Raw genomic sequence first — 25882 nt, 5'->3', positions numbered from 1 at the left:
TCCCTCCAGTTTCATAACGAAGCAAACATTTTATTACAGTTTCCACAACAACATGGGATTATAACGTCTACCCTCCGTGCAGACAGTCGGGCCCTTTTTGTCAGATGCAGTGATGAGCGAGTGGCACGCAACAATTTTCTCTTTTTATACTCTCACACTCTCAGTCAGGCTACATCCATACCACGATGGCTTCATATGAAACAAGAAAAAGCTTTGTCAAATTAAAACAATCTGCATTCCATAAAAAACATAACTAACAGTGCATTCGTGTGACCATTCACATACACTGGTGATAAAATGGGAGCTAATAGTATCGGTAAAAACAAGTGTCTCCATTTCAGCCCAATGCGGAGATTTCGAACAATAACCAAGCCATTTTCAAACCAACATCTCTATTTTTGGGGCTCTTAAATGTATCTGGAGCAGAGTTTTGCGCCACAAAGTAACGGCCACATGTGCCCATGTGGCTCCGGCCACGCATAGTTAATGCCGGACATACAGTATATTCTTAAATAGACACACGTAGCATGAAGCACATGCATAAACACACATTAAAAAAAACCCTTTTCATTGAATCCTGGGAAACAAACATTCCATAAACTGTAAACTGAGCAGACAAAAATCCAATTCTTATAAAGTAAATTAGAAAGAAACAATGAATGCACTGCTGAATAAACCTAAAAATACATTAATTCACACTCTTGCGTCAACGTAGAAATAAATGATGAAAATAAGGGAAATTGGTCCAAAATTGGTCCAAAATTGGTCACGATTCTCCGTATTATGTCAGTTTGCGTCTGCGTTTGGGCTGTTTTGATTTGGTTTTGGAGCTAGAATCCGCATTCGGTAGTCGCACCGGACACAGGAATTATGGCGGCGATCTTCCCCAACTTCACCCCAGTCAGGGTAAGATTTCCCCCAAAATCCCTTTTGACTGTTTCACAAGCAGTTTGAAAGATTCACGCCTCCATACCCACGCAGAGCTGTCATCTGTGGGTCGCTTGTTATCATATGTGAATATTTAATACTTAATCATTAATTTAATTATTTTAAACATTTTGGCCTTTGGCGTTTTTTTTTGCGGTCAAATTCAAGTTACAGCGGCCAAAAGCCGGCAGATACCGGCTAACGTAAAACCCTGATCTGAGTTGTGTTTAGATGAAGTCTTAAGCTCTGCTGTGCACATGTGAATTGTACTGAACTGTGGGAAACACTGCACTGACATGCTCTTTCTATTTGCAAAACAAAACTTTTTTTTTTTTTTTTTTTTAAATGATTGTGTTTTGTATTTGTAAACCACTCAGGGCATTTGTGTAGAACAAGTTTTGTTTCCTTTCAAGCTTTTGGCACGGATAGCGGCTCCACATGGGTTGATCCTAAAAACAATGACAGTTCAATTATCGTTTGAGTGATTAACTCACTGTGCGACTTTTCGGTGGAGTTTTCAGGCTCTGTGTTGAAAGGGAAGAAATAGTATGGTATCGTTTCATCTGGTGAGAGTTCCTCTGTTGGGTCGGGGGTTGTGTACACTGCAGGACAACAAAAAAATGCACACACACAGAATGCATTAGTCTTTTTGTTTTGATTCTGATAGTGATTATGAATGCTCTTCTCCATGTCTCTTCTCTACTATATTTTATAAATTAACTTGCACCTTTCTAGGTATAAACTTTCATTATTGTGTTGAATACTGATGTCACTGGTCATAAACACTGTTCAAAGGTTTGGGGTCACCTATACTATTTTCTTGTTTTCAATTAAAAGTCACACTTTTATTCATCAAAAGAGTTGCAAAATGAATAGAAAATATAGTCAAGACATTGACAAGATTAGAAATAATGATTTTTATTCAAAATTAAATTATTTTTGTACACCTATCTATACACCTATGCACATATTCCATTAAAAGTGTATTTTTGATTCATTTAATGTTATATTCAATGAAAAAAAGTAAATTTTCTTCAAAAATAAAGACATTTTCTTCAAAAATAAAGACGTTTCTATGTGACCCTTGACTTTTGAACAGTAGTGGATGTGTAATAATACTTATATTTTCTTTCTTACCTTCCCAGGGCTGGACTAAAAGCAGAGGACTCCATTCACTCCATTGGCTCTCTGTGTTGAGGTCGTCGCGGGCGCATATCTGCACCTCGTGCACGTGGCCGGCCAGAGCGTCGACTATCGCGACCGGACTTTCCACCGAGTAAACCTGACGACGAACAGCGGAGGAAGAGACGTGTTTGAAAGTAGCAGTAAACACAAGAGTACAGCCGAGGCTGAGGAAATTGTTGTGAGCCTTGTGTCTGTGTTGAATATACAGGTCAGGTTTGAATTAAAATAAGTAAATAAACAGGGCTGTCTGTTTTTCATGCTGTCAATATCATTTTGGAAGATACAGTTAAGATTAAGCACAAGTTTAAACAAAAAAAAAAAAAAACTGGCCTGTCTTACTAACCTCTGACCAGTACACAGAGCCCTGCGGCCTGTATCTGATCTGAAATAGTAGGGGGAAGGCGTCTTGCAAGGGCCACGAGGAGGGAAACTTCCACGAGACGATCAGTCTCTTTGGGTATCCTTCGAGTTCCTTCACCATCACTGACTCTGGAGGGTCTGGTTTCACTGCAAGAGACGGATTAAACAGAAACTTACTCCTATTGTGTTGTGTGAAGTGATTCATCAATAATCTGAATTGTTTATAAATAAATATCTGCAAGCACGTTCACAGGTTTGTGTCAGGACAATGCAGAGGAGGCTGAGAAGAATGGAGGACACTAAGGAGCGGCAAAGAAGGACAATTGAGGTCATTATCAGGGGGGACGGAAAGGGCAACATTAAGAGCTTCGGTTTAGAAAAATGATGTGCAGCGTTTAGACCTCGTGACATTTGGTGTGAAAGTACTTTGCTCTTCTGCAGAGAAAGCGTTCAGTGGTGGGAAGTCAATCATCTCAGGATATAAGGCATTGTGTTATTGAGTAAAAAATTCTAACGTACTTGAAGACAGAGGTACACCACCGTTCAACAGTTTGGGGTCAATTTTTGAACTGAAAACAGTTTGAAGGGCAAAATTATTATTTTGAATAAAAATCATTATTTCTAATCTTAACAATGTCTTGACTATATTTTCTATTCATTTTGCAACTCTTTAGAATAAAAGTGTGACTGTTAATGGAAAACACAACACAAATTGTATAGGTGACCCCAATGTAATGTGACGTCTTACTTCTAGTCCTGGCAAATTTGACATATGACACCTTCTGTAAAACACCCCAGCTAACCAGCTACTTACAAATCAAGATATACAGAAACATACTGCCGTTTTGGAACACACGTTTTAAAGCGTAAATAAACTCTCTCTTCTGAGGCTAACTCCACCAAACGGCAGATTTTTTGAAAATGCAAAGAAGTGGGCTGAGAGCTGAGTGAGGGCAAGGAGGGGGAGGAGAGGGAGGGACAGTTCCTGCATTTGTAAAACGGGGGAGCGCTGGGAAAACCAGCCTCATATTGATTGGACAAGACGATGCAAGAATTGACTAAAAAAGCCAGTGACAAAATGTGAATGCAGTAGCTGGTGTTATTTACACTAAACTTTGATTTGCCCCTGGACGAGCAAATTACGTTACTAGATAGCCACATACACTGATGTTCAACAGAAAAAAACATGGTTTCGGGGTTTAGTTAACTTTAAATTATGATTTTCTTTTGTTTATATAATGGGGTACAGTTTTTCTGAAATATTAAAATATCTATTTTTTGCTCATCCATGTGTAGGCCTTGAAATGTTTGCATGGTCGGAAAAAACACATGCAAATGCTGTGTGTACATATGGAAATGTAGAAAATGGATGAGTAAGGAGCTTATATTTAGAACAGTCACGTCTCTGTACATTCACTGATTTTTTATACGACTTCTGCCACAGCGTCAACAACATGCAACTTTCACGAAGCAGTAAAAAAAAAAGAGATTACAACTACAGCTGCATAAGGAACAAATCATATGTCTGCCTGTTATTATAATTCAAGTGTGCCTATTGCTTTTAAGTAAAAAGGCACCAAAGGAGGCAATGGAGGAGCTCTTGTACCATCAAAGCTGTGCTCCTGAGGGTTCACCATTTGTACAAACTACTTTAAGTGAGTCTAAAGTTACAGCTGGAAAGAACATAATGAAGGGAACAAGGCCAACGGTATTGCCAGCCAATCCCAATGGTAGTTTTTGAGTAATGTAACAGGCTGTTTCAGTCGAGCTGAATGTGCAGCACTGGAAAAAAAAGGGAACAACAGTAAAATGATCGAGCTTCGGGTGGAAAATCACTACCATACTTCCCAGACATCCAGCAGTCATAAATTTGACAGGGGAAAACAAGAAAATCACTTCTAATCACCCCCCGTTCCAAAGTGTGTATGTGAGAAGAGTGTGAGTGTTTGTCTTACACAGCCTGTTTAACCTAAAGCGGACATATGTCGTGTTAGACCCAAGGCTGTTGGTCTCGGTGATTCTAAGGATGTGGATTGTCTGCCAGAAGGCCGGGTGATCCACGTCGCAGTGCTTTTTGGCGACGTCCAGGACACACGGCCTCCAGTCTTGATTGGTGCCCCTGGAAGACACGAGACAAAACATGATCAGGTCCTGCAGTTATTGTGTCAAAAGATGGAGGTCATCTTTTGACACCTTATTTTGCCTTTAGTAATGCCCTTATTTTTGAAGGAAAATCACTTTTTTCAATGAATGAATACATTAAATGAATCAGAAATACACTCTATACATTGTTAATGTGGTAAATGCCTATTCTAGTGGCAAACGTCTGCTTTTTAATGGAATATGTACATGGGTGTATAGATGCCCATTTCCAGCAACCATCTCTCCAGTGTTCTAATGGTACATTGTGTCTGCTAATCGTGTTAGAAGGCTATTGGATGATTAGAAAACCCTTGAAAATGCTTGTGCAATTAAGTTAGCACAGCTGAAAACAGTTTTGCTGGGTATTTGACGAAAGGGAAAAATTATTATTTTGAATAAAAGTCATTATTTCTAATCTTGTGAATGTCAGGACTTGACTATAAATATTTTGCTGAATAAAATTGTGACTTTTAACGGAAAACACAAAGAAATCGTATAGGTGACCCCAAACTTTTGAACGGTAGTGTAGACTCCAAATTCTGCTGTTTCATTGCAGTAACTGTCTCTCACCTGAAGGAGGCATTATACTGGGCTGGCAGGAAGGTCTTCACTGATTCCACCCAGGAGCAGCGGACATGTGTGTGATTGGGCACTCGACAGGAAATGTTCAGTAGCCCCGGGGGATCTGAGAAGAGGGAGTCACACAGAGTCCACTTTGAGAATCGAGGGGGGGGGGGGGTCATTTTTTAAATCACTCCTCCATTATAAAATAACAAACGTGTGCCCTGTTGTCCAAACGATACACTTAATTCTGGAGAAAACCCAGCCAGTTCTGTGGAAAACCATAGAAAACTCCCCATCCCTCAAAAGGAAGTCCACTTCCCTTTTGATACACTTACAGGAAGTGGAGGGCTTTGTCTGTGAGAAGCGGGAACACTGCTCTAATCATCACTGTGGTAACAAAACCGGAGAGATATTATACATGAAATAATGAGAGAAGGAACTCCATCCATAAAAAAAAAGAAGGGAAGTGTTGATAAAAAAGGAAAGAGGCAAGAATATCCGAGTGGAATAAAACAAGAATGTTTTCTAAGCTGAAATAAACCGCCTAAGCTAAAACACATGAAACACTGAGTGTGTTTTTCATGTGTTTTAGCAAAGAGTCATCACTTCAAAGCTGCATTCCCGGGGTGAGAAACTAAAAATGAACCCAGCCTAAATTAGGCCCCGTGAGCCCGAACAAGTCACGACAACACTTACGGCCGAGCCTGAGTTTGACAGAGTGAAGGAGCAGCCCCTGGTTATCGTAGCAGCTGTAGACGCCCTGTGCAGCGTGGTCGACATGGAGCAGGACCAGCGTGCCGTCTGTGGCCACTCTGTGCCACGGCAGTGCTGAGCTGTGGTTGAGATGCCATGCCACAGGTGTCCTGGATGGAAACAAGTCACACTTTCAGTCACTGAGAGGATTACACCCTCTAAACTGGAGCTGAATGATTGTGATATAACGGAGCATCACCAAACAACACCAGCAAAACATGAACGTGTGAGGATAAATGTGCTCCTGTGGTTACTTTGTGTGTAATTCTTCAGCTTTACTGTAAATTAAGACTAATGATTCTTTCCACATCATTGATTCATCTGTTGTTTATTTTCTTGATTTTTTTTCGATTGGCCTATAAAGTGTCGGAATAAATGCCCAACAGTATTTTCCCCAAACCTCAAAATGATGATGTTTACTCTCAAGTGTTTATTTTTGTGTACACAAACCAAAATTATTCAGTTTTAATGACTCCTTTGAATATTATGGAGCAATGAAAAAAACAGAAAATATTGATATGAGCCTTTAACAACATCACTTCTCTTCTGCAACCTTGAAAACATACTAAATATTTATTGTTTTTCACTTAATATGAAAAGAATTGTCCTTGACTTTCTAAAATGTTGCCGTATGAAAATATAGGGTGGTTGATTAGGTTGTTATTGACAAAAATGACCTTATGTCTGCTTCTGTGGTGACGGATAAAGTCAAATCTGTCCCAATATGACAAAAAAAAAACACCATCTGATCCGGAAAGGACGTTCCTTTTTTTTTGTTTGTTTATAATTTAAACACCTAAGAGTTTTCAATAGTTTTCATTCCTTACCTGATTTGTGATTTCCCGCATGCCAGTGTCACATTCGACTCCAAGCGCCCATACTGCACGGCCGACACTGCAAACACAGACACCGCATGAGTTACTGAGCAGTCTGGCTAACGCTAGGCTGTGCCTGTGCGCACAATATGACATAGTGTTGTGTCTCACTGTATTAATGTGATTTAAGCGCTAATATTTACAGTAGGTATGACAGCATCACAATAACATGACCATACACGGTGAGAGAGCCAGCGGACGCTGAGCTCAGGAGAATTTGGCACAGAGTACAAAGACACAGTGGTGTTTTCCCCCCTCCCCCCTGTACGTTTATTATTATTGTCATTACAATACAATGAATGTGTATCAGCAATTATTTTTTCTTTTAAATTATTATTATTATTATTCTACATAACCTTATTCTACCTCTATTACAACATGAATTAAGATTTTTCCTACATAAGGTGTTAATACGTGCTATTATTTACTAATAAAGGGCTAGTATGCTATTTATATGCATGTTACTAAGCACCCAGTTAATGGTGAATATGTGTTCTCTAAAGTGTTACCAAGGTTAGTTATGACCTTCTACTCGTGATCAAAATGTGACTTCTTTTAATCTCAACAGTCAAAACGATTAGCTCATGTAATATGAAAAGATTATAATCACAGAATATTAGTCTGTTTCTGTGTGCTTATAGTGTATTTATGTACAATTAGTTTATTATTTAACTTATTTTAATATTCATCATTACTGCAGGGAAAACAATTTGGATGTTTGTCTAATAATAATAATAATAATAATAATAATAATAATAAAAAAGATGATTCACTTCAGTGACCAGTTAGTGAACATTACTACTGGCCTTCATTATTTAAATAAAGAATAATGTATAAAGTTAACATTAAATACATGAAACATCGTCAGAAAACAAAAAAAAACTTGAAACTTTAACAAGCTGACTTCTATAATGTTATAAGTATTTTCCGTTTCAAAAAACACAACGTTCCTTCCCTACAAATGTATGACTGTAGATGTTTAAAAGTGCACGTCTGTGCCCTGTTTTGTCTGTTTTTTCTTTACTTCACCTGAACCAAAGTGCTTTTTTGGATTAATAAACTAATGTAATGTACTGTGCGAAATATGATTCACCCGCTACAACAAAAACATCCTTCAGAAACGACACTAAAGTGCACGACAGAGGGTTATGTGAGCCTTTCTTTGGGGGGAGCTCTTGTAACCACAAACACAACTCTATTGACTTCTGTTGCTCAGGGATAAAAGTGAAGCTTTTTGCATTGCTAAATATCATTCAGTGCACTTTGGAACACAGAGGTTGAATACATGCAACCAAAGCTATGAAAAAATGTTGCAATAACAAAAAAAAAAAACAAGTAGCAACAACGTGGCTTAAGGTGAAAATTAAAAATCAAATGGAGATCCGAGCTGTTTTTAGTGAGTACAGCGTCACTGTGTGTGGATGAGGCAGAACGATGACACATCATTTAACTTGTAAATTTGAAGGCACACTGAGTGCAGTGTGTGTGTGTGTGTACCTGAACAAATATTTGTAGTAATTTTGCTAAACTTGATACACTATCTGCATATGTGAATATACTGTACTTGTGCGTGTGTTTGGCTTGGCAGTGTCTAATGAAAGCTGGCGTCTGCTGCAGATCTGGAGTGGAAAAAACATCAACTTTGGCTGCCAGTGTGCCACGAACACACTTTCATTAATTCTCTCCGCCTCAATCCCCCAAAGGCGTGCACATACACATACTCCCTGCTGACCTCTCCTCCCTTGGTAACAATCTGTTCTGAGGTTGTTCAACATTAACCCTCTTCATTCCTCACTCAAAATCCTCCTTTTCCCCTCTTTACAATCAAGAAAATCTTGAAGTGTCCCATAATATGACCCATAAGGCTCACAAGGCCCAAGCAGGTGAAGAGGAGTTTGTATGTTATTATTTGATGTGCCGTGTTGATATATTTATATTAATAACTCTACATGACCTTCAGAAACCAACCTAATTAATTTTTTCATGCACCAAGTTGAAGGCTTTCACTGAAGGCCATTCGCTTGTTGATGCAGACACCCTGCGTTCACTTTTCTGGCCCCCGTCTAGCCATCCTGGCCTTACCGCTGTTATTTCAGTGGCTACACAAAATGAAACAGCTGGGAAATGGAACAGTAAAACTGCTCCACGGTGATTGTGTGGTCACGTTTATATATTTTACTGCATATTTTACTGTGCAAAATGCACAACGGGAGGAGGAGGCGCTGAAACCGTTCAAATAGGGATAAACTGAACTGTGATCAGCGTAGGAAACAATTTGTCATTAACGACACGAGGCAAAAACACCGCTCATTTGTGTCACTATAAACAAAGCTGTTTCTCATTAACGAAACAAACTCCTTTGTCTTTTGAATTTTGGCTATCACTGCTATCAATTATGATTTGATTATTGTCAATTAACGTTTAAGAGTTTCAATGGCATCATATCAAGAAAAACAGCACCTCTGAGGGACCGAGAACAAAAGACTGCACCCAAGACTCGAAATCATCAATCAAAAGTGAAAAACCCTCGAAGGGAAACTTTGAAATTTAGCAGCTACAATTGTCACTTGAGCGTGAATTTTATGACTAACTGTTCACAGTTGCAAAACAAAAAATTATAATTTGATTTAAAAAAAAGAATGAGTCATTCAGCCCAAAATCACTGCAGGGAAAAAAAGGCAAGCAGGCAATTTGACAACTCATTATTCATTTTCAAAATCAACTTCTCCAATGTAAACGATTTATAACATTTTCATTCAATCTCACTTGCAAGTAGGGGTTCAAGTCCCGATACAATATTATCACGATATTTAAGTCACAATGCGATATCATCAACCTCGATATTGTGACATACTGAGTATTTTCAAAATCATATATTGCAATGCCACGACCCTCGTGTGGCGGTTAAAGCGGTAGAAGAGAGGTAAGGTAGAGCTGTAACTAATGATTATTTCCATAATCGATTAAATCTATATATTATTTTCACGATTAATTGAGTAATCGCTTGGTCCATAAAACGTCAGAAAACGTAAAAAAATGTGGGTCAGTGTTTGTCAAACCTGGAAATGATGATCTCAAATGTCGTGTTTTGTCCACAAACCTTAAAAAGCTGAAACAATCAGAAATCTTGTTTTAATCATGAAAAAAAGCTTCAAACTGATTAATCGGTTGTCAAAATAGTTGCCGATTAATTTAGTAATCGATTAATCGCGTAATTGTTCAGCTATAGATGGATGGATGATAGCTCTAGTGAGAGTGAGCACTCGGCACCATCTAGTGGACCGAAATGTCAATAGTTTTTATGCTAATCCACATAAAGTTTAAGGGTTAGTAATAATTGGTAATTTGTAACAAGTTAAGAAATAAGAAATGACATGATTAAAAACAAAGATACTCACACGCAAAATATCAATGTTTATGTTCCAAGTTCTTAAAGAGCTTTTAAAACACCAAAACACACAGATAACGCACTAACGCACAAAATTCCCCCCCTCCCTCTGTTCCTGAGCTTGCATATGTGTGTGTGTGTGTGTGTTTGTGTGTGCTACCTGGGGCCTTGATGCAGTGCAAAAACTTGGCAGATCTGAATGTGTGCATTCATGTTTTATTGGCAGCGAAGTACATTATTCCCCTAACCCGCAGCGTTCCACTCATATCTGATTCTGCCTTTGGCAAGAGGGGCCCCCCGATACACACACACACACACAGAAAAATCCACATACATATGCATATAAGCACACATACTGTATATGCACACAGGAAGGCTGCAAGTTTCTCCTGACATTGAAATCAGATGGCAGAGGGTGGACAGAAACTGCAAGCTGGGTGAAACTCAATACTTTCCAAACAACGAAAAACAGCGCTGAAGGGTAAAGTTAACAGGAAAGGAGAAGTCCGACACTCTCACTTGTAGTGCAAAGAGCGAGCAATTTAACTGATGGAGTGACTAATTTGTCTCATTTCAAAAATAAATCATAGACACGGAGAGAGAGAGACTGCGGCGAGATATAATAGCGAGGAGAAACAGAAAGAAAAAGGGTGGAACATCCAGAGAGAGAGAGAGAGAGAGAGAGAGAACAAGATATTTCTTAATACTGTACAGATCCCAAGAGTTTCAACAATAGAATTATTGTTTGCAGAGAGCCCATGAAAAAAAAAGAGAAAAACTTGAAATTGTTGGTCCCATAAAGACCCGTCCATAAAAAGTAAACTCTGTTTCAACAAGGCTGATGATCAAGATTTTGCTTGGACGAATAATGCAGCGGTTAAATTGCACTCAATCCACTTTTTTATTGCACATTTTCAACAAATACTTTCTACAGCAGAAGCAGAGGAAGCCACAAGCACCTTGAATGAAGTCAAAGGAAAAGAAATGGAGTCTTTCACAAAGGAGTCCCTGTCTTTAAGGTGGGTTTCAGGCTCTTTGATGTGTGGGCATAGGTGTGTCTAAAGAACATGCATTTGGAACCTTGGGATCACTTAGAAATGTCCTTACTCCTTTCAATGAATACAACATTAAATGAATCAGAAATACACTCTATACATCGGTAAATGACTATTCTAGCTGCAAACGTCTGGTTTTTAATGGAATATGTATATAGGTGTATAGAGGCCCATTTCCAGTGTTCTAATGGTACATTGTGTTTGCTAATTGCGTTAGAAAGCTATTGGATGATTAGAAAACCCTTGTGCAATGATGTTAGCACAGCTGAAAACAGTTTTACTGGTTCTTTGACGAAAGTGCAAAATTATTATTTTGAATAAACATCCCTATTTCTAATCTTGTAAATGTCTTGACTATATTTTCTATTCATTTTGCAACTCTTTTGATGAATAAAAGTGTGACTTTTAATAGAAAACACAAACAAATTGTATAGGTGACCCCAAACCTTTGAATGGTAGTGTACATTTTTGTGTGTGCGTGTGTGTGTTACCTTCATAGGTCCAAATCTGAGCACAACTAAGATGCGGTGACCAAGATAAAAACCAGATGACTGTCAGACACACAGGATTGGACAAAAGGCCTGGCATCTGCAAAGACAAAAGAGAGAGGGAGAGGAACATTAATTAATGTTATTTTTAAACCCTTAGTAGACTCAAAAGACAACCATATTATCATCCTTTTAATCCTCACACCACCAAATGGGTATGAACAGAAAAAATTTCAAATTTCTTTAGATATTTTCCTCATGTCAATAAATAATTGCTTTTTGACAGCACAATCACAAATAAAGGCCAAGATAGACTTTGGACTTGATTTGTTACCCAGAGGAATCACTATTTTGAAAATTCCTGAATTTAAAAAAGGAAAAACCACAGTGTTATTTTTGTTTCCACTGGCTTTTACTGTAAAGTCTTGGTTACGAGATTGTACCGTGGGGATCGAAAAATATATGAAACAGACCTTCTGCCTATTAAGAAAAATACGATTCGAATCTCACACTGGCACACGACACGATACGGTCCACAAAAACAAAAAATGTCAGCAGCCACGCCAGTAGCTGTGTGCGGCTGTATTTACTACACACAGCAGTGCTTTGTGCACAGCGCTCACGTCAGCAGGTTAACGTGATGATGTTAAATGGCTCCTAATGTTTGCCATGTCCACATCTTAGCATGTAACCTCGCTCGCGTTTACAAATGAGCACGGAACACAGATGCTGTGCTAGACTAGAACTACTCCAGTGTGGCCTATAAATAAAGAAGATATAACAACATACACTTCCCGTCTTTGAGAGTGTGATGTGATGCTGCTGATATTTTTACCCACGGGGGAACATTTACAACAGGGCAGCCAAGTGCATTCCTGTACTGTGTTTTCTTTCACATCAGTCTAATCTTAGTCTACAAATTTGCCCTCAGGCTGATGAGGTGAGGGCTCCTTATCTCTGCAGCCACTTCTCGTTAGAGAAGCTGAATGTGTGACACCTTCAGAACGGAACAAGAGCGGGGTCCCAAAAATAAATGCTAAGTCCGCTCAACGCTCTCTTTGACACCAAAAGGAAAATAGCGTCAACGTATTAACACCTGCACTGAACAGCTTTTTTACAGTGTGGAGAGTGAGGTCTGTAATTTTGATAGCTACAACCAACGATTATTTTCATTGTCGATTATTTTCGCGATTCATCAAGTAATTGCTTGGTCCATGTTGATCAGTGTTTGTCAAACCCGGAAATGATGATCTCGAATGTCTTGTTTTGTCCACAAACCAAACATTATTCAGTTTTAATGATTTCTGTGTTATATGGAGCAAAGAAACAAAGGAAATATTCACATTTAAAAAATATTGTTTTAATCATGAAAAAAGCTTCAAACTGATTAATCAATTATGAAAATAGTTGACTAATAGTTGATTAATCGTTTCAACTCTAGCAATTTTACTGGCTTTATCGGCCATGTCAATTAAGAAAAGACAGAAAAGGAATTAAAACACCCTCCTGTTTGTTAAATAAACAACTTTTTGCCATAAATGGACACGTGGAATGAGGCAAACATCATACGAAGACAAACCAGTAAGCAGTAATGACTGTAAAAAGTGTCAGATGATGAGATCAGATGATGCACTCCAAAAAAGAGCTGGCACATGATCCAAAACTGATAAAGTTGTCAAAAACTGGCAAAGGAGTAATACCATCATTTAGGGATATGGGAACAAGTCTGTGAAAAATAAAACCATCCAGCTTGGCAAGTGGAAAGTGAAGCAAAGTTATAATATACATTAAAAAAAGGGGTTTTATAGTGCTTTAAATTCTGGATTTCCCCCTTGTTTCACATAATATGTCGTCCAATGCCATTTTTCCTCCTGAAATAGTGAGACCATTTTCTAACCGCCACTGACTAACAGTCTGATGAAGTCAGCTGCGTGGAGCAGTAAGAGAAAAAAAACTCTTGCTTTTATTTGTTCTCATTCATCATGTTCATGACTGATTTCTGTCACAGAGTCTTGTTTCAACAGAGAGCAACGTGAGAGATGAGTGACGAACTCATGAGAGTCTGAGAGGCTGCGACTGTGGTCTGGATTCTTACAAACAAACAAAACACAAACACACAAACAGCAGACAAGAAATCCAAGGTTTTATGATACGCTGAACTACCCTGAAACAGCATTTTGAAATGGGAAAACATAGAACAAACAAAGAAATTCTGTTTCATGCATAAATACAACCAGATATTCAATCACATCGCAAAACTAGGGATGAGCCAATAAGGTATTGACTGAACAACCTGAAACTGGGTCAGAGGGTGAATGACCTGCATTGTTTAACTTGACAACTTTCCAGAGTTGCTACAGGGATTAAATACCAGTACAGCTAGTGGATAAATGAAATCATAAAATCCAATAAAATCCAACAATACCAAATTATCACCTAAATGCCAAAGGCTATGATACTGCTATCAAGTATCAGACAGAGCCATTGTTTATTTCCAATGGCATTGGTGAGCCTACCCTCTCCTGCTGCTTTGTGCGCCCCCTTAATGCCTTTTTCAGAGGTGACGTGATGCTCATAAAAGTTTTTTTTTTTTTTGTTCCGCGCAGAGCGCTAAGGCAACGTCACATGTGGTCCAGACAGCCAATTGAATCGAGCGAGAGCCAAAAACCGTAACTTTTTTATGGGAGCTTTTTTTTTCTCCATCAAAACATAAAGAAAGAGGCTCAAACATCTGTTTGAAAAGCCATTTTTTACCGTCACAGATATTGATAGCCCACATGTGCATAGAGCCCTGGTTCTACTGGCACACATTCTCTTTTTCCTCCCTGGGATTTCCCAAAAGCATTGCTGTACCTGTTATGACATGTTTCTATACAGCTGAAGTTCATTGACCTGTGCTATACATCACTGGTGCTATGTATATAGAGCAGCAGAGAAAAAACCACAAAATAAAGTAAATTCCAAAGCGCGATAAGCAAGGTGAGTCATGCAGTTGTTGTCTCGTTGAAAACCAAAGAAAGTTTTTCTTTCAGTATTATTAGCCGAGACTACTGCTACAACACAAAGACAACAAATCTGCTTTAACCCCATTTCATACCGAGTAAAATATCTACAAAATATGACGAGCACAAGCAGAATTCGAAACACGTTTGATTGAAACAATGAACGACACAAATCCGCAGGGCCACACGCCCACTTTACATGGTGCTTGATTCTTAGTGAAAATAAACCTTGAACCTCTGGTTTCTCGGCATCACTGCAAGCATGGGGTCTCGCCACCAAAACAGATCACATGTTTGTTTAAACCATAACATAAACACCCCATCAAAGTCCCGTCAGGACAACAAGGCGTTATGTTTGGCCCACTCGAGTGCTACAAAGGCCGCGGAGATGTCTAAACAACCGCGTCGCTGCGTTTGGTCAAACCGAGACACTGACTGGGTCAGTTTTTAGTTTCTGCCGTGAGTCAAGTGAGGATGATGTGACATTTTGTGTGAGTCAAGTGTGAGTCAAACGGGTGTATGGCTTCAATATGAGAACTTGTGCAACAGAACAGAATACCTATGGCTTTTGTTCATTATGTAATCCCATCCCACTGGCCACAGGATATGCTGCAGTTTTATTTGCCACAATCAAAACAACTGTCCATTACTTAAATAAGTCCACTTAGCTACTGTATCTGATAACTTGTGTTTATAGAGCTAGCTCGCTAACCCTTACACTAACCCTACACCAAGTGTGTCTTAAAACACAAAAACAATTCATAATCTATGGGATAACTGCCAGTGAAATTGTCTTATCCCACCACGTGTGTCTTTTAAAGTGAGAATATGGAAGTTATCCTAAAAACGCAACAAACTAATCAATAAATAGTGGTTTTAATTGCCTGCTTTCCCATTTACTGCATACGTATATGCAAAAACAAAAAAATACAGCAGCGCAGTTGACACTCGACAGAATGTAAAGAATTCTTGACATCTTTATAGTGAATCAGAGACAAACTAAAGTTGAACTGGTGTCTATGATGTAGCACAGCAGTGATACATTTGCCACTATGGCACCGTTAGCTTCACACAGCAGCATGCTCAGCATAAATTCAGATCTCACCGACTCCACAGTCTCCTTCACTTGCTTGCTTACATTCCGTCCATCCCTTCCTCCCTCCGTGCTTTCCTCCAGCCTCTTTACATTCACGTCATTCTGTATCCACAACTCAGCTGGCAGACGCCAATGTTTACAAGAGCAGTATAATAAATACACCATGCTGCAGTCAAAGAGGATTATAAATGAAATTCTCAGTCCCAGTCATCTTAAACAGGAGTCAAAAATCTACTCATCCAAAAACATTTACAAGTACTTGGCTTATTTTTTTTTCAGTGTGTCCTTCTTTTATTTTTTATATGACACTCTTACAGCTATGATATTTCATTATTATGACTCAAACATATACTATGAAAAGGAAATGTGTGATGAGGAAAAAGGAAAAGGACAGTTTCGCTTCCAAAAATCCTCAAGTGGACGAGCGGTAAATATTTACAGAACGTCTTGAACAGGTTAACGAAATATTGATTCAGATGCTTGTCAGCGAAATGCAGACGGATGATAAATCCCACTGCACTTCCCGCTCCTGTCTGCCACTTCCAGTCTGTGTCCCTTACTTTTTAGACCTTGAAACAACCTCTTTTTTTCCACACTAAACTCTCTCTTTCTTTAGTGAGTCCCTGGCCATGTTTTCCAGTGCTCGAAAGCCAAAAATGTTCAAGGTTCAGTAAACATATTTGTGTCATACTTTCTAACGGATTACTCTCTCTGCCCTTTCATGTTTCTGTCCACAGTAAGTGGAGATCAGGAAAAGCAGGCTGTACCCTCCAGGTTCCTTCCGTGCATCTTTATATTCTATCGATTCCCATATGCTCTTATGCATTTCTCACTCCTGGCCTGGATCTCTTTATTTTCCAACTCTAATGACAAACAGAGGAAGGTCATTTAGTAAACATTTAGTTTACTAATTATCCTTCCTTAACACTTGGAAACAATGCTGTGCACTGAGAGCAAAGTGCAAAGCTGTCTCCTTGCCCCTGAGCAACATTCACACTCCTGCTCGTACTTGTGTGTCAGATCCTTTGTCCATACAGTGTGGCTGTTTGTGTGTAGGATGTATGTGCTTGTGTGTGCGTTTTCTAAATGCAGCAGCATGTCTTGATTTACTATCTACGGTTACACCCAAAATTCTGCAGCTATTATGGCTACCATCAAACAAGCATATTTAACGTTGGATTCCACAGGCTTTAAAAAAAGAAAAGTAAGTAAACTTGACAATGTGGTATTCACTTCCCCTTGTCATTTTTTTTACCTCCATTGGGGACAATTGTCCATTTTTGGTGACTGTAGGACTCACAAAGCCGTGCAGCAGGTTGAGGCAAAGCTACTTCGCCTTTGATCCGAAGTATCAGACGGAAGCAGTTGGAGGTTAAAGAAGTTTAAAAATAAGAACAAGAGAAAGGCCGTCTTTCATCTCTGTTTTGTAAGTTTTTTATCTGATTCCTGGAATGAACCATTCAACGCTCCTCTGTGCAGGATTAAATTAAACCTCACAGAGATCAAACGTGCATCACAAATGCATCACAATAGTATCTAAATATATATATGATTTTGATTCATTCAAAGTTAAACGGTGTCCATCCAACTGCTTCTCACAATCGGCTGCATCTCCGCTCCACAAGAAATAAAACCTCACACAGAGAGTTGAGTATCTCCTCAGCAGCAGGGCGAAAGTGCTCAGTTGAAAGTTCAACGAAGTTTGTCCTCCCACACAAAATTTAGACTGTCGAGTGAAAACAAGCGAGAGCACAGCTGAGCTAACTCGTCAGTCTATCAAGACAGTGAAGGGATAGTGAAAAAACACTCCCGGTGGTGAAACACATGGCTGTTTAAATCTCTACAAGTCTGATAATACCACACAAACCACTGTACTCCAGCTAGTGGTGGAGGTCTCTCTGAAGCCTAATGTGTAAAACCGCGTCTTTCATCTAGTGCAAATATGTCTACGGAGGGTGATGGGTTTCTCCCAATGGCACCTACACAACGGTTAAAGCAGACATATGCAAAATCAACTTTTTAATCATTTTAATACTTAAATTATAATTTTAATAAATTTAAATGCAAAGTGTGAAAAAGGATGACTTACTCATGTTTCTGTGGTCCGCCTTAGTCGAAGTACAGGAGATAAAACGTGATGTTAACGTATGTGTCATTGCTACGTCAAAATAACACATTCCTGGAATTGTTGTCTCGCGGAGCTCCGCTTTGTCCGTAAAAAAACGCGAGAGTGCAGGTGAGGGCAATAGTATCCGGAAGAGCGGAAGTCGCAAAGTATTAAATTCTTCTAACGCAACCCACAGCCAGGTTTCTTTACGTGTCCAGTGGATACATTTTATATATGACGGCAATGTGCCAGCAAATGATGGCTTTTCCAAATGCTAACGCTATTAGCTGATGGAGCCTCAGTGACGCTGACGTAGTTTTCTGTGTCTCATTTGCATTTAAAGAGACTCAAAACCGAGCATTCTGAACAGCGCTGTTATGGCAGGGTGATTGAACTGCTGTGGTGCTTCATCCTTAAGGTATTTTGACCAAAGCATGTCACAGACATGTTCATTAGGACACCAGAGAACTAAATAACTGCAAATGGTCGACTGACAATGGCAGGGAGCTTCTCCAATTTCAACACTCTTTCTTTCCATAGGTTGTGAGTGCCTGTGTGAGTGTGCATGTGCGAGTCTATTCCGTGACTCACCTCCCACCAGTCACCTTTCTACTGTAACTCTTGTAACTCTCAAGCACCAAAACAGACAACGGAATGTAGCCATGGGTATTGTTACCAAGAAGTATTCCCATATAGTCTCTAATCCCAAACGTCCCTGAATGCACACGGCCTCGTCTTGAAAACAAAACGGGCTCCTTTTGTCGCCGCAGAAACATGCGAGTTGACTAATTAAACGTGATAGCAGAAACAGAACATGCTGGGTGACAAGAAAAAGAAAATCTTTCCAAGTCCCACAGCCAAAAAAAAGGAGGTGAAGGGTGAAAGATGCTGAGGCATCCTAAAGAAAATCAGACACAGGACATCTGAGGGGGGCTTTATTTTCTTCAAGAGCAGAGAGTTGATGATGAAAAAGGCCTTGATAGTATGATGATGACGGTGATGAGTAAGTCAATGCAATAGGGCTCTCTCTCTTTTTTTTAACCCAGTTCTTTCTGTGGCAGCACAATCCCACACGGTGAGTCACTCACACTCTGGCATGCCGCTGCACATTTAGTCACCTTTACAAGAAGAAAAGCAAGACAGACGGTGAAAGGGGAGAAAGACAAGAGGGAAGAAGAAGAGGGGGACAGTAAGCAGCGGGTGGTGGGGTGTAGAAGAAGAAGAAGTTTAAATACGTTGTTAATCAAACAGACGACTAGCAGGATGTTAGGAGTTAAAAGAATGTACAAACACTCGCTGATGAAATTATACACCGACATCTTTGCAGTCATTAGTCTCACACTCGCATACTTGTTGTCTGACGAGATAAAAACAAAAAGAAAAAACAGGATGACTACAGGATGTCCTGTAACTGAAGATGGGTCATTATGGTTTATGACACAAATTAAAGATTAACAAAGACTGATGTGAAATTTAGCTGAACTGAACTGCAGTGTTTGGTCATCGTCGGTTCAGTGTGGATGTGCGGATTTTGTGGGTCTGCACTTAGGCATAAGGAAACGATGACAAGTCAAGGGATTAGCAAGTCTAATTGATTTGTGAGTGTGAGTGTGTGTGTGTGTGTGTGTGTGTGTGTGTGTGTGTGTGTGTGTGTGTGTGTGAGAGAGAGCGAGAGATTAAACCTAACAACATGCGGAGGTCAAGCCAAGTCGGTGGGGGTGTACCACAATAGCTTTTCGTGTTTACTTCGGTCACTATGGCAACCACTGCACACCCAGTCCATTTGACCTTTCCAGGCGATAACAACAATGTTGACTGACGTGTGTGTGTGTGCGCGCGTGTTTCCATATGCCAAGCTCCCTGGCACAAGTCTGGCTCTCAGGGTGCTTCTGTATGTCCTTCTCCATATGGACATGTGTACCTCAGTGAGTCACAAAGACGTATGCTGGCTTTAACGGTGTGCATATTATTCGTCCTCTTTGTAGGGGTTAGTGTATGTGCGTGTGTGACTGGGTCAGTGGAACAACTGAGGACAGGAGATTAGTCGTACCTAAAAAAAAGTGTTTGACTCAACTCTAGATCCTGGATACTGGATCCTGGAAGAGGATTCAGAAATAGAATAAATGTATGTTTTTTATCACCGTTTTTCCCCCACAGTTGCCACTCCATTTATATGAATAAGCAATTAGCTTTGTTGTCGTTGTTAGCAACAATAACATCTTAAAATGTAGGCTGTGATTAACCAGTTGCCATCCCATATAAATAACCCTTTAATGAGCCCTAAATATATCAAGAACATTTACACTAATTTGTTCAAAGTGACCTGAATTATTGTTATATACTATTTGTATGAGAAAAGCTAAAAACAAAAACTAAAAACAGAAAAGACTAAACTGTAGAATGTGTGCATGAAAATAACTCAGAGCCTCTATTGTCTTGTTTCCCAGATCACTGTTGCCACATTCAGTTTGTTTCTTTGCCTCTTTGAGTCTTTACTTTGAGGCACTGAAGCTTAAGCACCTGTCTATTATTTAACAGAGATCATCTCAATACAAGGCGAGACAAGAAATCCTTTATCAAATAACTAATACGTCGTGGTAAAGACAAAAAAATTCAGATATTCATTCTGAGTCATGCTCAGGAGAGTCCCACATGAACAAATATTATGCAACTTGTTTTCTTCGTTCCGTTTTCCCCTTTCACCACATAACAAAACGTCACTGGACAAATTGAACATGAGGTAAATCTTGTTATGCTGCAGTTCTTTAGAAGCTATAGGACCCAGGAAAGCCGACGTGTCCGGTCGTGAGTCTGTTCCACTCTGCAGGATAATCTGATCAACTGTCAAAATGAAGGGAAACACTTTGGCCTAATGTTGGTCAGACTCCAGTATGTGGCGATCTAATGATCAATTAAAGCTTCTTCTTTATGCTTGCTCCAGACTGGCTACAGGAATATGCAATAAGACATCAAGACATAGAAAAAGTAAGATCAAGCAACAGCTGATAAATTTTGCCTACTTGTATTGGAAAAAAACAGTGGTAGACAAAGGTTCTGTCAGTCTCTGAAATCAAAATCATCTAATGTGATCAGGCTCCGTGTGCGCACAACATACGGAAACAGCTGAGGTTGAGAGATGAGAGATTGTGTTGCTGAGAAGGATGAGAAAAGTTGATAAGCATAGGAAATCTGTCACCACGGACGCCGAGGTCCTATTGGAAATGTCTGGAGAACCGGGAGGCGACAGGAAGGAAGAGTCCGAAAGAAATAAGGAAAACATACAGGCCATATGAAAGGCTATGGCTGGGTTTTGATCTCAAAACTGTGCAAATTAAATGATTTCACCTCATGGTGCTAAAAATAAAGCTGCAAATTCAATATAATTCACATGCTTCATGCTTCATGTTTCTGTGTTTGGTGAATTAAACAATAGGAAAGGTTTAGGATTCTGATATTGTTATAAAAAGAGTCAAATTGTGGAAATGATCAGTCGAGTCATGTCACTATTTAACTGAAATTCGGATGAATGTTCAAACATCAGATGCAGACAACAGTGATGATATGTTTAGTTTTCAGTGACATTGGAGGACACAAACTCTGGACACCAAAGCATCTGAAATGCAGCTAAATGTAGACTCAAATTAAACATGAGGTCGAGATGGGCCCCTAATGTTGGTCAGGCTCCAGTATTTGGCACATTTACACCTGTATTTACAAGTGGCCAGGTGCTGTCCGATCGCAATCAGATCACGGAAAACACATGTTAATGCCTAAAGAGAGCCATAGAGGCGGTTTAGAACGATAATCAGCTTAACAGAAGAACAACATAAAAGTGCCCACATTAATACACGAAACCATGGTTTAAAACTCGGTATGGGAGCCTACAGAAAATAAACTTTGCCTGTACCATCCATCCATCAAGCTGCTGGGCTGACTTCCAACTTTAGCCCAAGCCTAAACACACAGAGTAATGGCTGCCATGTGTCCACAGATACAGAGATAGTACCCGGCCAATCCACAAACCATGTGTGTGTGTGTGTGTGTGTGTGTGTGTGTGTGTGTGTGTGTGTGTGTGTGTGTGTGTGTGTGTGTGTGTGTGTGTGTGTGTGTGTGTGTGTGAGTGTGTGTGTGTGTGTGAGAGAATGAGTGAGTGAGTGAGTGAGAGACAAAGAAAGTTAGACAATGTGAGTGCAAGATGAAAGAAAACTGTGAGAAAAATATTTGAGTAATTATAGGTTGACCAAACACAAAACAGCTTTTGTCTGATTACTTAAAGAAGAATTTTTTTCCATCGACTCGTTACTCCGTTCAAAAGTAAAATGTATTACTCTGAGTGTCCAAATTTGGCACAAGTATCACAAACCTGCATGGTCGTGTGCATCTATGTGTGTGTGCACACAGCGGCAGTAACTTAGACTCCGCTCTACAACACTGGAATTTCCTCCAGCTCTGCTGCCAGCGCAAGATGGCTACCATATGCCAGCTTTTCACACACGCGCACACACACACACACACACACACACACAGTTGAATGAAGACCACAAGCCGGCTAGCATACAAGTTTGTAATACTGAAGCCAACCTCTCATATAAACACACACTCAGTGAAATGCATAATGGGGTGAAGGCTAAACTAAAAGCACACACAAACATCCATCCCTTGGCCTATGTCTTATTTCAACATGGATTGTGTGCTGGTACATTTCTGTCTGTGATTATACATGTGTGACAAGTTAAAGAGAAATATTAGAGGCTGTAGTGACAGACACTAAACAGGGAAACAAACCCCTCAATCCAAATAAACACAATACTGAGTTTGATGATGAACCGATAAACCAAAATTCATGTTATCACCTATTTGTTAGTATATTGTACCCACATGTTTGCCTGAGCACTGGTTCTACAACCTCAAGTACATATGCCAGTTATTGAACAATAGTTGGTTATTTTCTGCTAGTGCTTTAACCAATAACTTATTAATAAACATTTATCTAGACCTAGCATGTTTTGTAGTTAAAATGTATACCAATAGAGGGCAGACATCAATTATAGCACTAACATAACTAGTAGAAGAAGTAGTTAGAAGGTAAAATAAAGTGGTCTTTGAGCCATAGAGACATACATTTGCAAAATCGGGGGAAAAAACAAAACAAAAAAACAGCTGATCATAACAAACGTCAGACGCATCTGGTTAACAACTGAATTCTGTTGATTTCAAGAACTACCCTGTTCTGAAAGATGTGGACCGGTGGAGAAAGAACATCTGCATAACCGACCACAGATAGAAAACCATCAGCTTTCCTGTGTGTTTATGTTACACTGCTTGGGAAGAAGAAGAAAAAAAGGAAAACACCACCATGTTCTAACGCAAACCACAGCCAGGTTTCAAATCATCTGAGCACAGCGCCATAGTGGTGCTAACAAACTAAAGGTCTGGCACCCACGGCTGACCACAGAGGATCTGTTGCTAATTCTCCTCAGCAAATAGCAAACTGGCTTTAGAATGACACAGTCAAAGACATTCCTCTGGCCGTACATCCACACATCTCATTAAAACAGTGAAACTGCCCCACAAAAACCAAAACCTTCAACTGAAGGAAATGTTTGTTTACGTGCAAATAAACCTATTTATTACCACAACGAAGGCATCTGACAAACATAGCAACCGCACACAGAAATGATCAAGGATCTGGAGTATGTGTTCAGGTATGAAGTGTAAACTACTCGCCCAAAGAGGTTTGGCTAAATACATATGTAATAAAATTACAAGCATGAAACATGAAGGTGGAGCAGCAGTGGAGATATGATTTTTTTTTTTTTGATTAAAGGACAAGTCTTGATCTCAAGAGGACTTGAGTGACTGATGTCACCTCTGTGACCAAAAAAAGAAGGTGCTTATTATTTCCAGCAAGATATCCAACTTCTCTTTGCTTGGTAACCAGCTTCATAAACTCTGCATTTAAAACCACTTATACAAGCCACATTTTGTTCCAGCTCACTGGCTCTCGCTCCTGCAGTGAGTGCCAAAGGACCATGAACAGAGTGGTCAAGCAGATGTCTTCAAATGAAGCCTCCTTGGTTGCCAACAGTGGCCAAATCTTCATTCGAGGGCGTAGCACTGTGCATAGTTCACGGTTGAAAAACTACAATTGGGTCAATATTTGGAAGCACCACAACGTTTGATCACCCCTATGATTTCAGACAGATACCTCAACTTCATGGTACAGATCCAGGCCTTTATGTGGAAAGATGTTATATAAAATGTCGGGGAAATCACAATTTTGTCGGAAAATCATTACAGTGCTAATTTACATTCCAATTCTTTGTATAAGTTTCTTCATTTTATGCTCACTGTGCACACTAGCTGTCAACTGTCAGCTGAAACAATCACAAATGTATGTGTGGCTGTTTCCAGAGATTAAACACAGCAGTGCACCCAAGTTAAACACAGACAAAAAAGATAACATGCCAATTTTCAGGCACACTTTGTACCGTCACTGGCCAGCTGTGGAGAGATAAGATGGGATTCTAACTTATTTTTATCTTTTATTATTAGGGCTGCAACTAACGAAAACTTGCAAGAAGAAGTCGAAGCCTTTACAACATTATAGAGAGCAAAGAAACCCAACAATTCACACAATGAGCAAACATTAGCCATCAGTGGAGAGAGAAAAATAAATCTCTGACTGGATCAAACTCTAAGATGTGCAGCCATCTGCCTCGACCGGTTGGGGTGAAAGGAAAAATGGGGGACAGAGTAGAGAAAGGGGAGTGTACAGTTGTATCAAGTTACATTTAGCAATCAATTAATAATACATCAGGAGAGACTCTGAAAATATGCAGTAATTATATTTTCAATACTTCATACTTTCCTGTGAAACAATAACACACCATATTCATGAGGAACTGGTTTATGACTCATTATTGTAGATGATTTACTAACTGGACAAGCATGGCCTGGCTCACAAAAATACATTTAAGATAAAAATATCAACCTCTGGTGATGATTTGCTAATTTACAACAAGCTCTGGTTGTTCTTGCAAAAAAAAAAATACAAGTAGGTAACAAAAGAAACTTTTTTTCCACAAATTAAATCAACTCGAGATGTGATCTCACCTCCACGCGTTTGGCTGCCTTTAACTATGCATAACTGCCTGGGCTGCGTTCAAGTGTTGTCAGCTGGCAGCACCAGAATATTACCGTAAACCACAGCAATTTTATTACTGTGGTCTGGAAAATTCCTTAGCGATACTGTCCTAGTTAAGCCTCTCAGTCATCTGTCAGCTGAACTAAACATACAGTATGTCAATGGATACAACAGCGAGAGCTGAGGGATTCCACGGTCTGAAAGTATATATGTGCTCTTCTGTGTCCAGGTATCTTTGGATTAGTTTATGCCATTTGGCTTAGTATCTGAAATGTAGCAGAGCCGTTTGAGTCAGCACTGCGAGTAGCCAGAGGAAGATGATGGCCTCACAAACATCTGCTCTGTATGAGCCAATGACAAGCACTTTAAGCGTACACCACCTACACACCCACATCTGCTCCCCGTTATCCAACAAGGCCTTACAAACACAGACAGACACAGCCACAGGCGCATACATTAGATACCCACACAAATCTGTGCGGTGTGATCGATTACTGGCCCGGCACAGCCAGCCAACCATCAGAAACACAAGGACCAGAAAATGGCAACAAAATAATGAGAATCTCACACACACAGGGAGCCAGAGACCACAAAATTGGAAGGGAATTAAATAGAAGGGTTGCTTGTGACTGTGAATTCTTGATATTTTGGGGTAAAAAATTTAAATTATGATTATATATTCTAAAAAAGCCACATTTGATTCCATGCTGACCAACTAAATAGCTGACATGTAACCACCGTGGCTACAGACAGTCAGAATTTAAAATATTTTAAATTCATGACACACACACAA

The 25882-nt window shown here is 39.6% G+C and overlaps 1 protein-coding gene across 1 annotated transcript in view; it reads right to left on the bottom strand.

The window, feature by feature from the left end:
- il11ra (interleukin 11 receptor subunit alpha) overlaps positions 1-25882 on the bottom strand; it is a 51057-nt gene that overhangs the window by 7407 nt on the left and 17768 nt on the right. Inside the window, exons 2-9 of the mRNA XM_083902140.1 lie at positions 11741-11837; positions 6759-6825; positions 5875-6041; positions 5185-5299; positions 4428-4591; positions 2456-2619; positions 2065-2209; positions 1422-1529 (exon numbers count right to left, since the gene is read on the bottom strand). Of these exons, the coding sequence (XP_083758266.1) occupies positions 1422-1529; positions 2065-2209; positions 2456-2619; positions 4428-4591; positions 5185-5299; positions 5875-6041; positions 6759-6825; positions 11741-11837 (1027 nt within the window). The remainder of the gene's footprint in view (positions 1-1421; positions 1530-2064; positions 2210-2455; positions 2620-4427; positions 4592-5184; positions 5300-5874; positions 6042-6758; positions 6826-11740; positions 11838-25882) is intronic.

The sequence above is a fragment of the Microchirus variegatus genome (assembly GCF_963457635.1).
Source record: "Microchirus variegatus genome assembly, chromosome: 16".
NCBI classification, from domain to species: domain Eukaryota; kingdom Metazoa; phylum Chordata; class Actinopteri; order Pleuronectiformes; family Soleidae; genus Microchirus; species Microchirus variegatus.
This window is presented reverse-complemented; position numbering and strand designations above follow the sequence as displayed.